The 11,303-nt window shown below is 62.3% G+C and overlaps 3 protein-coding genes across 5 annotated transcripts; 1 reads left to right on the top strand and 2 right to left on the bottom strand.

Annotated features, from left to right (window-relative positions):
* Positions 1–710: 710 nt before the first annotated feature.
* RAB3A (RAB3A, member RAS oncogene family) lies at positions 711–4,593 on the top strand. The gene is given in 6 exon segments (XM_056337750.1): positions 711–817; positions 1,939–2,166; positions 2,347–2,394; positions 2,396–2,466; positions 2,580–2,704; positions 3,141–4,593. Coding segments are annotated over 5 exon segments (663 nt in total). The 5' UTR covers positions 711–817; the 3' UTR covers positions 3,332–4,593.
* MPV17L2 (MPV17 mitochondrial inner membrane protein like 2) lies at positions 4,530–8,839 on the bottom strand. 3 transcript variants are annotated; one of them, XM_056337752.1, is made up of 7 exons: positions 8,823–8,839; positions 6,819–6,994; positions 6,424–6,594; positions 6,048–6,124; positions 5,829–5,957; positions 5,637–5,736; positions 4,530–5,313 (listed from the first exon to the last, which is right to left on the bottom strand). In XM_056337752.1, the coding sequence occupies exons 2-6, from the start codon at positions 6,991–6,993 to the stop codon at positions 5,671–5,673; spliced, it is 618 nt and encodes a 205-aa protein (XP_056193727.1). In that variant the 5' UTR covers position 6,994; positions 8,823–8,839; the 3' UTR covers positions 4,530–5,313; positions 5,637–5,670. The 3 variants fall into 3 exon arrangements, with proteins under 3 accessions (XP_056193727.1, XP_056193729.1, XP_056193728.1); XM_056337754.1 differs by lacking the exon at positions 8,823–8,839 and having other exon boundaries at positions 5,829–5,897; positions 6,819–7,045; XM_056337753.1 differs by lacking the exon at positions 8,823–8,839 and having other exon boundaries at positions 4,530–4,848; positions 6,819–7,044.
* A 256-nt stretch (positions 8,840–9,095) lies between these two features.
* On the bottom strand, positions 9,096–11,136 carry IFI30 (IFI30 lysosomal thiol reductase). Its single transcript, XM_056336214.1, has 7 exons — positions 10,928–11,136; positions 10,034–10,213; positions 9,881–9,955; positions 9,704–9,799; positions 9,460–9,612; positions 9,290–9,358; positions 9,096–9,222 (listed from the first exon to the last, which is right to left on the bottom strand). Exons 1-7 carry the CDS (start codon positions 11,060–11,062, stop codon positions 9,157–9,159), a joined length of 774 nt encoding a protein of 257 aa, XP_056192189.1. The 5' UTR covers positions 11,063–11,136; the 3' UTR covers positions 9,096–9,156.
* Positions 11,137–11,303: the final 167 nt, after the last annotated feature.

An 11,303-nucleotide genomic window follows, 5' to 3' on the forward strand; every position in this document is an offset into this window, starting at 1 on the left:
GGAGCTGCCCCAGGACAGAGGCCGCCAGGCTGGCACAGGCAGGGCAAGGCCAAGCCGGGAGGCGCCTGGGGCCTGCCAGGCTGCGGCCGTAGCAGGGGCAGGCCCGGCTGAGGACAAGGCCGGTGGGCAGGGGCCGGCCACTGCCCCTGCCACCCTCCCGTGGGGCCGCCATATGCCGCCTGCCCCTAATCCCCGCTGATTGCCTCAGGGCGAGGGAGGACGCAGGGCAGGACATGGCCCCCCACCTGCGCACCCTGCCCCAGCACCGGGCCTCGCCTCAGGGCAAGGAGCCCCTGGCAGGAGATGGGGGCAGGCTGCCCGTGGCTGCAGGCGTGGAGCAGAGGGGCGCTGGCCGTCGCGATAGGCCGTAATGTCATGACAGGGGAGGCTGTGAAAGCTCGTCTCGCCCCCACCCAGAAAGAATGGTCTGCCCCACGCCCCCGCCTGAGAGCAGATGGTTCAGCCCACGGCACCTCGGGCGCCGCCGGACCGCACCACCGCGCGCTGCGACGGGGGGGATCGGCGCCCACCACACCTCCAGGAGGGGGGCGTCTCCTCTCCCCTCCCCACCCCACCCACCGTGGGACTCACCGGATGTCCATCACAGCGCGCTGTCAACCAATCAGCTTTCTCCCCTGGGGCCCAGCGCTGACGTAAGAGCTCATTTACATGCCTCGCCCCACCTAACCCCCTCTCCCCTCCCCCCCCCCTCTCCCCCCCCCGCAGCGACGTCATCCGGGCTCTGCAACGGCCGGGGCGGCGCGCGCCGCTGCTGCAGTTGCTGCAGGAGGAGGCGGCGGCGCGAGCGCGGGGTGAGGTGAGCGCGCGCCCCCGGTCCCCCCCCCCACTCCCCCCCCCCACTCCGGTACCCCCCGCTCCCGGTATCCCCCGGGTCCCCGGCACACTGAGGGTGGCGGCTGCAGCGCGGGGAGGGGGGGGCGGGGGGTGACGGATGGGGGATGCAGCGCGGGGGGGCTGCACTCCCCCCTGCAAGGCGGGGTGGGGGTGGGGCGCGTGTCTCCCACCGGGGACCGGCCGGGTGCGGTGGGCTCGGGCCTGTGGGGAGGGGCAAGGGTTGAGCTGCCTCCCTGCAGGAGCCTGCAGCCCCCCCCTCTCGGCAGAGCACCCTGCAGCAGCCCACGCCCCTCCCCCAGCAGAGCACCCTGCGCCCCCCCAGCGGAGCACCCTGCAACCCACCCTGCAGCATTCTGCGCCCCCCCAGCAGGGCACCTTGCGCCCCTCCCAGCACAGCACTCTGCAGCCCCACCCCCGGTAGCACTCTGCGCCCCCACCCCAGCAGCAACCTGCAGCACCCTGTGCCCCCCCAGCACCCTGTGCCCCCCCCCAGCACCCTACACCTCCCTGCCCCAGCAGAGCACCCTGTGCCCTGCAGCACCCACAGCCCAGCATCCCTGCGCTCCATTCTGCAGTCCTGGGTGAGCACCCACCTCTGTGCACCCCAGCCCCTGCATCACCCCCCCCCAGCTCTGGGCACCCACCCCACCACAGCACCCTGCCAAACAGCCGGAGCAGCAGCCGGGCTGGGCATGGCATGTGGGGCACGGCTAAAGGTGCCATTTTGCAGGGGGGGTGGCATGCAGGAGAGGCTGCAGTGCTCAGCTGCACCCCTGCCAGGGTCACGGTTCCCCAGGCACCAGGGGCTGTGCGCCCCACATCTGCTGCAGGTGCCTTGGTTGGGTCGCTGCGTGGGGGGTGACAGGAGCTGGCCTGGCAGAGCCCTTGGGGACTGAGGGACCGCACCGGTGGCGGCACACCGTGCCCGCAGTGATGCTCACCCATCCCAAAGCGATGTATGGCTTAACCATGCCCACACTGGTGGGAAATGGCACGGATTGTGGCACCAGGGCCTGGCCCTGCGTGGGTTTGCCACCCCCAGCCCCACTGCATCCCTGTCACGGCTTGTCCTCCACCTTGCAGATGGCGTCTGCTACCGACTCCCGCTATGGGCAGAAGGAATCCTCAGACCAGAACTTCGACTACATGTTCAAGATCCTGATCATCGGCAACAGCAGCGTTGGGAAAACCTCCTTCCTTTTCCGGTACGCCGACGATTCCTTCACGCCCGCCTTCGTCAGCACCGTTGGCATCGACTTCAAGGTCAAGACCATCTACCGGAACGACAAGCGCATCAAGCTACAGATCTGGGTGAGCCCCTGGCACTGCCGGTGCCCCTGCACGGCACAACAGTGACCAGTTGCCATTTGCCAGGGCTGGAAGCACCGGGGGTGATGCTGGGGGGTGCCCCCGGCTGGGCTGCATGGTTGCTGGGGAGGGGGGGGTCCCCACCTGGGGGTGACGGGTTGCTCTCCCCCTCATTGCACCCAGGATACGGCCGGCCAGGAACGGTACCGCACCATCACCACTGCCTACTACCCGCGGTGCCATGGGCTTCATTCTGATGTACGACATCACCAACGAGGAGTCCTTCAATGCCGTGCAGGACTGGTGAGCGCCTGGATAGGGCTCTGGGGACCCCCAAACCATCCCTCCCTCTTCACCGGCAGCCCCCCTGTGCCGTGCTCTGCCCTCTGCTTGATTTCCCTCTCTGCTTTCCAAAGGTCCACCCAGATCAAGACCTACTCCTGGGATAACGCCCAGGTCCTGCTGGTGGGGAACAAGTGTGACATGGAGGACGAGCGTGTCGTCTCCTCGGAGAAGGGCCGCCAGCTCGCCGAGCACCTGGGTGAGTTGGGGGGGGGGGGCCGGCCTGGTGCAGCCATCTTCCCACAAATAATTTAATTAGGGGCTTAATTCCCTTGCTGTAATCCTTCTGCTTCAATGGCAGCGGTGACTTGTCACCCAAGGAAAAAAAATAAGGTGTAATTAACCCGCCAGCGCCGGGCTGTGATGGTGGTTTCTGTTACTGCCTCGTAAACCTGCTGCTGGCTGCTGAGAGGTGCCGGGTGGGGAAAATTGGGGGTCCCGGCGGGGGGGGGGGGTCAGGTTGCAGCCAGGTGGTCCGGGTATGTGGCACATGCAGCTCTTCAATATTTCACAAGGGGAGGAGGAGCTGTGGAAGGTTTCTGATGCTGGGCAGCGGGATGCAGGGTTGTAGCGGGGTGGGGGTTTGCCGCTTTCATGTGTGTCCCCCCCCTCCATATTATTCCCCCCGCTCCCAGGTTTTGAGTTTTTTGAGGCCAGCGCCAAGGACAACATCAACGTCAAGCAGACCTTTGAGCGGCTGGTGGACATCATCTGCGAGAAGATGTCGGAGTCGCTGGACACGGCTGACCCGGCGGTCACCGGCGCCAAGCAGGGCCCCCAGCTCATGGACCAGCAGGCCCCCCCGCACCAGGACTGTGCCTGCTAGGGCCAGCCCCCCCCCAACACACTCCAAAAATTGGTCAGTGCACCCCCCACCCCTCCCCGAGCCCCTCTTCTTGGGGTTCCCACGGGGGCTTTTGCTGCTGATACCTCCGAATGGGCTGCTGCCTCTCTAGGAGCCCCCCCAGTTCAGTTAGGCTGTGTTCCCCCCTGTCGCCCTCCCCCCCCCCCGCCCCATTTATTTATTTTTTAAGCCTGGGCTGGTAGAAAACTCCCCCTGTTCTGCTTTTAATTGCTCCACAAGTCTGAGAAATATGATTTTCTCTGTCTGCTTGCTGCCACTGGCTCCCATTGCCCCCTGTCCCGTCCCTCCCTGGGGAGCAGGGATGGGCCTCCTCCCCAGCGTGGGGGAGCTACGATGGGACCCCTAAACCTCATGTCCCAGCTGGGACTCCCCCCACCCCCCCTCCCCAGCCTGGTTGTGGTCCCACCTGCCCAAAATGCTCCTGGGGGCTTTCTGTGCCCAGCTCTTCCCTGCCCCCTCCCCCCCACATGGATGGATATTTCCTAACTCTTGTTTATTTGTATAAATAGATGCTAATTTATGCTCCCGCCGTCTTCCTCCTTGTACATAAGAAAAACTTGTAAATAGGTGTAGGAAGTGACGCTGTGCGCGTGACCTGCTGTGCTGTGGCCGTGTTGGTGCATTTATTCTTTTTTTTTTTTTTTTTTTTCTCAGTGTGGTAACCTTGCTTGTGAATATATCACTTTTAAAAAAAAAAACAAAAACAAAAACCAAAAAACAACCAAATCTATTATTTAAAGGTTAAAAAAAAAAATACATGAGTGAGGCCAGCCAAGCAAGCTGTAGCAAACTAGTCCTAGTTTGGGGATGGGGACCGCTGCAAAACCCCTGGTTTTGGCTTGTGGGGGTGTGAGCGGGGCTCAGAGGAGCATCACTAATTTGCTGCAGGGTGTTCGGCTCCTCATGTGTTCCTGTAGTACCGTGCTTCTGTGGAGACTGTGAATAAGTGGATGTTCCTGTAGCAATGATGGACCTGGAGGTCTTGCTGCCCTCTTATTTATTTTTTTTGGAGCGCTGTGTCTTTGTTTTACAGATTTCCCCCCCTCCACCCCCCCCGACCGTGACACCATCTTCCTCCCTTCCTCTTTCCTATTTTTTGTGAAGTTTACTTATGGAAGAGTTACACTGTACTGTACAAATGTCAAAAGTGTCAAAAGAGTACAATTTCCTAAAAATCACTGTATTTAAAGAAATGTTGTGAAGAAATAAATCAATGCTGATCACCGGTTCCTCAGGATCATTGCAGGCGCAGAGGGGTCAGCATGGTGGTCCCTCAGAGCCTCAGCTCTGCACAGCCCTGCATCGACAGGCTCGTTGCTAGAGAGGAGCAAAACCGATCTGGTTTCTTAATTAGCAACCACCAAATGGCTCCTGCCGTGGCTCAGCAGCTTGGCTGGCTGTGGTGGGAGGGCTGCTGTCCCTCCGGGGGTGTGTGGCAGGAGGGATGAGGATGGAGCTTTAAGGCACCGCTTTAAAAGCTTTAGAAAAAAAAAACCCTACATTTAGGCAGTTTTCATTGGTGCTGGTATTAAATAAGTTCCCAGGTTACAGAGCAAGCATCCAGCTTGCCCAGGAAGCTGGGGGAAGAGAGATGCCATGGTCCAAACCCTGTAAAAACTTTGCCTTAAAAACCCCTGACTGCCTCCGTGCCGATCAAACGCGGCAGCGAGCAGGCGGCCGCGATCACGCCGCTATTTTTATCAAACCAGGGTGGCTGCAGCCCAGCCCAGCATAGCCCACGAGTGGTGCCAGGTGGAGTGAAAAGGAGCTGAGGCAGCGGGTTGGGGGGAGCTGGGTGACGTCTCCCTTGAGCTCCAAGGCAAAAAGCAAGGAAAGGGCTGGGGAGGTGCAGCGTCTCTCTGCCACGCAGCCGAAGGGGGTGCCCTGAGCGGCTGGCTCTGCGCAGAAGGGTGGTGGAGGGGAGCAAGGTGCCAGCCTCAACCCTGGAAAAGGGAAAGAAAAAACACTACAGCAGAGGGGTGAGCGCTGGGGACCTTCCCTGGGGTGCTGAAGGCGAAGCGCAGCTGCAGCAGCTCCTGCCCGCCCCAGCAGCATGGGCTCTGGGGGTGAATACAAAAAGAAATGGTTTTAGAGGGTAGCCTGCAACCCCAGGGTGGGTTACAATGGCAACCCCAACCCATCAGTGCAGTCAGATGAGTTAATCAGCCAGATCTGCGCGGGCTGCGGCAGCCGTGGGGGTCTCCAGCCATCGCTTGCGTGGGGTGGGTTGAGCCACGTTGGCCACGATGCCCAGAAAACCACTCACCACGGGCAGGAGCCTTCGCAATCAGTGAGAGCCTCTACGTCCCGATACTGTGCTGGCTCTCCCGTGGCAAGTCCTTCTCAGTGCTCGGGGGGCTGCCAGGCTAGAAAATGGGAGAGACGGCGCGTTCGGCACGAGCCCAGCTGGCCGTGGTAGCGAGGCATGGGCGCGTGGCACCGCGGTGCCGGTGCTCACCCTGTGTTTGAGGTAGGAGAGGTAAGTGTCCCAGCCCAGCGTGATCACGTTGATATAAACCACCCGGTACTTGGGCGGGACGAAGAGGAAATTCATGAGCTGAGCCACAGGCCAGATGCACCAGTCAGCCTGCCGATAGCAAAGAGCGGCCAGGCCCTCTCCACCGGAGCTCGGTCTGCACCGGGGGCAGGAGGGAGAGCCTGTGGGGGGTGTATTTACCTTGTAAAACTCCCAAAATTTCTCCTTCAGCTCCTCCCAGCTCTCCTCTAGAGACTGGCCCTCCAGAGTGCCCATGCCTGTGGGGACAGATGGACGTCAGTGGGGATGGGAGCGCACACAACGCTGGGGATTGTGGATGGGAATTACCATCTTGGCTGTGCCAGACACTGAAAAATACCAGAAAAACCCAACGTGAGAGGAAAGGGCAGCACCAGCACCAGCCAGAGGGAGGGAGCTCTAGGAAACCCACATCCACCCCACCGCGGGAGGGTGACGGGCGTCACGCCAGCACCCGCACACCCGCAACACGTCACTGGCAGCGTGGGCCACCCTCAGTATTCAGCGGCATTGCCACAAGGCGGGTGCCACCGCGTACCGAGGAAATACCAGGCGCCCAGGGTGGGCGATGTCACCAGCTGGTCGATCAGGACTTTCTTCAGAACCGTTTTCAGCCCCCGCACGCCCCGCGCCGGGAAGGCAGCATCCAGCCAGAGGTACCAGTAGTGCATCAGCGGACCCATGCTGCAGCCGATGGCGAACATGCGTCCTGCAACACAACACCGCCCGGTGACCCATGCATTATTTATGTGACACCCTCCCCCTGCCCCCCCCCCCGACCCCCGAAAGCGGATCCAGCTCTGGGGAAAGGCACAAAGGGAGTGTGGCTCCGGGGGCTGCTGGGCAGCCGGACCCCAATTCCCCCACCGTGCTAACGATGATGAGTGAAACGCGTACCCCCCTCACGTGTACTGCCCCCCGCCGGGTTGTCACCTGTGCGGGCCACCTGGATCTCCGTGTCTGGGTGCCGGCGGCGGTGCCAGGTCTGCTGCAGTGTGTCGCCGGCGGCCAGCAGCGCGCCACAACTCGCCGTGTTGGTCAGCAGCAGCAGGCGGCCGGTGAAGAGCGGCTTCCAGCAGCGCAGCAGCCGCCGGCCCCGCGCCAGCATCCTGCAGCCAGACACCCCCCCTGCCAGGGGCTCAGTGGGGATGGAGCCCCCCCCACACCACCCCTGTCACTCTGTGCTCCCCAGTCACACCTGTATGTCCCCAGATCCCCCCACTGACCCCAGTTATCCATACTGTGTTCCCCAGTAAAGCACCACCGTACCCCCCCCAATTATCCATGCTGTGTCCCCCAGTTACCACTGCTGTGGCCCTCAGGTTTCCCATATGCTTCCCAGTTACCACGGCTGTACCCCCCCAGTTCCTTCCATAGCCCCCAGTTAGAACTGCTGTACCCTCCCAGTTCCCCCCATAGCTCCCAGTTATCTATATTGTGCTTCCCAGTTAGCACCACTGTGCCCCCCCGTTCCCCCTTTGTCCCCCCCATAGCCCCCGTTATCCATACTGTGCCCCCAGTTAGCACTGCTGTACCCTCCCAGTTCCCCCCATAGCCCCCAGTTATCCATACTGCGCCCCCAGTTAGAACTGCTGTACCCCCCGAGTTCCGACTTTATCCCCCCCATAGCCCCCACTTATCCATAATGTTCTCCCAGTTAGCACTGCTGTACTCTCCCAGTTCCCCCCACAGCCCCAGTTATCCATTCTGTACCCCCAGTCAGAACTGCTGTACCCTCCCAGTTCCCCCCATAGCCCCAGTTCTCCATACTGTGCCCCCAGTTAGCACTGCTGTACCCTCAGTTCCCCCCATAGCCCCAGTTATCCATACTGTACCCCCAGTTAGAACTGCTATACCCCCCCAGTTCTCCCCATAGCCCCCAGTTATCCATACTGTGCCCCCAGTTCGAATTGCTATACCCCCCCAGTTCTCCCCATAGCCCCCAGTTATCCGTACTGGGCTCCCAGCTAGAACTGCTATACCCCCCCAGTTCCCCCCATAGCCCCCAGTTATCCATACTGTGCCCCCAGTTAGAACTGCTGTACCCTACCAATTCCCCCTTTGTCCCCCCCATAGCCCCCAGTTATCCATACTGTGCTCCCCAGTTAGCACTGCTGTACCTTCCCAGTTCCCCCCATAGCCCCCAGTTACCCATACAGTGCTCCCCCGTTAGCACTGCTGTACCCCCCGTTCCCCCTTTGTCCCCCCCATAGCCCCAGTTCTCCATACTGTGCCCCCAGTTAGAAATGCAGTACCCTCCCAGTTCCTTCCATAGCCCCCAGTTATCCGTAATGATCTCCCAGTTAGCACTGCTGTACTCTCCCAGTTCCCCCATAGCCCCAGTTATCCATACTGTGCCCCCAGTTAGAATTGCTATACCCCCCCAGTTCCCCCCATAGCCCCCAGTTATCCATACTGTGCCCCCAGTTAGAATTGCTATACCCCCCCAGTTCTCCCCATAGCCCCAGTTATCCATACTGTGCTCCCCAGTCAGAACTGCTGTACCCCCCAGTTCCCCCCATAGCCCCAGTTCTCCATACTGTGCCCCCAAAGAGAACTGCTGTACCCTCCCAGTTCCTTCCATAGTCCCCAGTTATCCATACTGTGCCCCCAGTTAGAACTGCTATACCCCCCCAGTTCCCCCCATAGCCCCCAGTTATCCATACTGTGCTCCCAGCTAGAACTGCTATACCCCCCCAGTTCCCCCCATAGCCCCCAGTTATCCATACTGTGCCCCCAGTTTCCCCATTTATCACTACTGTACCCTCCCAGTCGTCGGCCCCCCCCGTTACCCTTGCTGCCCGCTACCCTTGCTGCACCCCCAGTTCCCCCCTGCTGCACGCCCCCCACTCACTCCAGTTACTCTCGGCCCCTCCATTCACTCCCTGTCCCTCCCAGTCCTCCCAGTCCCCCCCCATCCCCCCGCCTCCCGCTCACCGCCGCGCGCTTCCGCCCCCCCGCCGGCGGAACTGGGGGGCGGGTCGTCACGGGGTGTTTCCGTTTCCGGTGTCCCCCATGGCACGTACAGAGGCGCAGGAGGCCGCCATGACACGTACAGAGGCGCAGGAGGCCGCCATGACACGTACGGAAGCGCTGTCGGCCGCCGTGACCGCTATGGCGGCAGCTGGAGGAGGCCAGGCCCGCGCCCCTGGGCCCTAGCTCCTGCTCTGCCCCAGCCCCGCGCCCCGCAACACACCACTCCGGAGCCTCTTGTTTTACCACAAAACTGTATTTTTTATTCGCCTCTCGCTTGGTGCTCCTACGTCGTCCCTCAGTGCCTGCAGCTGCCTGCGGCCTTGTGGGCCCTCGAGCCCTCACAGGCTTCGGGCTTCTCCCCCTGCCAGAGAGCGGTGGTAAGGCCATGCCCCCCAGCCCCGCCAGCCCCCCCCGGCTCCCCTTCCCACCTGGTAGAGGCGGCAGATCAGCCCCAGCAGCGAGGCCTGCGCCTGTGCCTGCAGCTCGTCCGTGTGCTTCTGTATGTGGGGGGACGTGGACCAGATCAGGGGGGCTCCCTGCCATGACTCGGCACTGCCCAGTGCCCCGGTGTGTCCCCCACCCGCCCCCACCACCGTACCCCATTGATGACGATCCAGGGTACGTATTGGTGTGGGGGGTTGAGTGCCTCGGTCAGCTGGGCGTTGCGGTGCATCAGGGCAGCCCCTGTGTCCCCCTGCACGCAGGCAGTGATGCGGCCCCCATCCAGCTGTGGGGCATAGACCTGCAGGCACTGCCAAGGAGAGGGGGACACACACAGGGAGGTCAGGGGGACTGGGACGTCCCCATAGTGGGGCACGGTGGACGGGGCGGGGGACACATACGGCCTCCAGGTTCTTGGTGACGGAGCTGCCTGACTCCAGGCAGAAAATGACGGGGAAGTAGGTGCTGAAGTTCTTGGCCTCATGCATCAGGCAGGTCTATGGGGGGAGGGCAGGTGGTGAGGGACCACCGGACCCCCCATGTGCTAGCACCATGGGGATAGGGACTATCACCGTCACCTCGATCATGTTGCCCAAACACTCCTCCGGGCCGTGCTGGCACTGGAAGTTCCATTTCCCGCTGATGTTCCTCTCCTACGGGACCAACTGGTCTGAGCAGGGCTGGCGGTGCTGGGGTGAGCGCCTGCGGCACTGGGGCAGGTCAGCTCCTACCTCAGCGTTGCCATAGGGCACCAGGGTGATGCTCAGGGCCTCGGCAGGCAGCAGCAGCCAGGTGGTGAAGAGCTCCTGGACCAGGAACTCACGGCATGCTGGGCACAGGCTCTCATAGTACAGGCTCAGCTCCACGGGAGCAGCCGCTGGACGCGAGAGGTTGGTGCAGTGGCTCTCCACCTGTATGCGGGAAGGTTTTGGGGGGCGCGGGGCAGGGCTACAGCTGCAGCCGCCTCCCCGTATTTGCAGGGGATGGGGCAAAGTTGCTGGGATGTGGGGCAGGAGGGGGATGAGGGTGTACAGCGCTGGGAAGGAAGTGAGGGCAGCTTTGTGATCCTCTGTGCTGCCAGCATGCAGCACCGGGGCTTTCCACAGGAACTTCCCCAAAATATTTTGGTACAAAACATATCTGGCATGGCCGGGACATGCCTGCGTGGGGGTGCAGCCCAGCACCCACTGCCGGGTGGTGGCTGCAGTCCTGCGGGGCTTGCAGGGTGCTGCCGGACCCACTGCTGCAGCAGTGTCACCGTTCAGGGATATTCAGGGCAGAGTAAGCTGAAAAGCTGTTTTATGCAGAAAAAGCAGAAGAGCCAGCGGCACCCGGAGAAGGGGTTGGGGTCCAGCTGCAGCACAGCATTTCCCCAGGGGTGCTGGGGAGTGCCGTGGTGCCAGCGCGGCACTGGGTCTCTGAGCATCCCTGTGGCGTGCCAGCCTGTGCCACAGGGATGCTCAGAGCTGGCACTCGCACCAAGTACCACAGCCAGGCGCTGCCCCAGTGCCATCCCCCCAAACCCCAGCCCCACGCGTGCTGTTTTGGTGGGACATCTCCCCACGTGCTGGGTGACCCTGCCCTGCGTGGGTGGCCAGGGCAGCCCTGGCACGCGTGGCTCTGACCTGGCAGGCGACGGCGATCTCCCGCGAGCTGCACCAGAGGTGGACCGGGTAGTCACAGCTGGGGAAGGCCACCCCGAGCCGTGGGGCCAGCAGGGCCACAAGCACCAGGCGAGCCAGCGGCACCGTAGGGGCCATAGGGACGGTGTGGTGGTGTGTGGAGGCGAACCCGTCCCGGCAAGGTCTTTTAAAGCCCGGCTGCGCCCGCCTCTGCATGCCCTTCCTGCCCTGCTCAACCGGCCTCCTCATGTGACACTGACGCTGCTGACTCACAGGGGGCCGCCCGGCTCCGGCCACCTGGTCCCTGCTGTCCTGCAGCCCCAAACGGGGGGTTTGGGGTCACAGCCCCTCACCCACCCTGGAGCAGCTGCCGCTTCCC

The sequence above is a fragment of the Falco biarmicus genome, chromosome 4 (assembly GCF_023638135.1).
Source record: "Falco biarmicus isolate bFalBia1 chromosome 4, bFalBia1.pri, whole genome shotgun sequence".
In the NCBI taxonomy this organism is placed as follows: domain Eukaryota; kingdom Metazoa; phylum Chordata; class Aves; order Falconiformes; family Falconidae; genus Falco; species Falco biarmicus.

Coding starts and splice junctions, on each gene's coding strand:
- IFI30 (XM_056336214.1), bottom strand. CDS start 11,062: ATGGCCCCTACGGTGCCGCTGGCTCGCCTGGTGCTTGTGGCCCTGCTG. Junction 10,214..10,927: donor AGATCGCCGTCGCCTGCCAG/GTCAGAGCCACG, acceptor TCCCGCATACAG/GTGGAGAGCCACTGCACCAA. Junction 9,223..9,289: donor TGATCTGCCGCCTCTACCAG/GTGGGAAGGGGA, acceptor GCTCTCTGGCAG/GGGGAGAAGCCCGAAGCCTG.
- MPV17L2 (XM_056337752.1), bottom strand. CDS start 6,993: ATGCTGGCGCGGGGCCGGCGGCTGCTGCGCTGCTGGAAGCCGCTCTTC. Junction 6,595..6,818: donor GATCCAGGTGGCCCGCACAG/GTGACAACCCGG, acceptor GTTGTGTTGCAG/GACGCATGTTCGCCATCGGC. Junction 5,737..5,828: donor TCTCCTACCTCAAACACAGG/GTGAGCACCGGC, acceptor CCCATTTTCTAG/CCTGGCAGCCCCCCGAGCAC.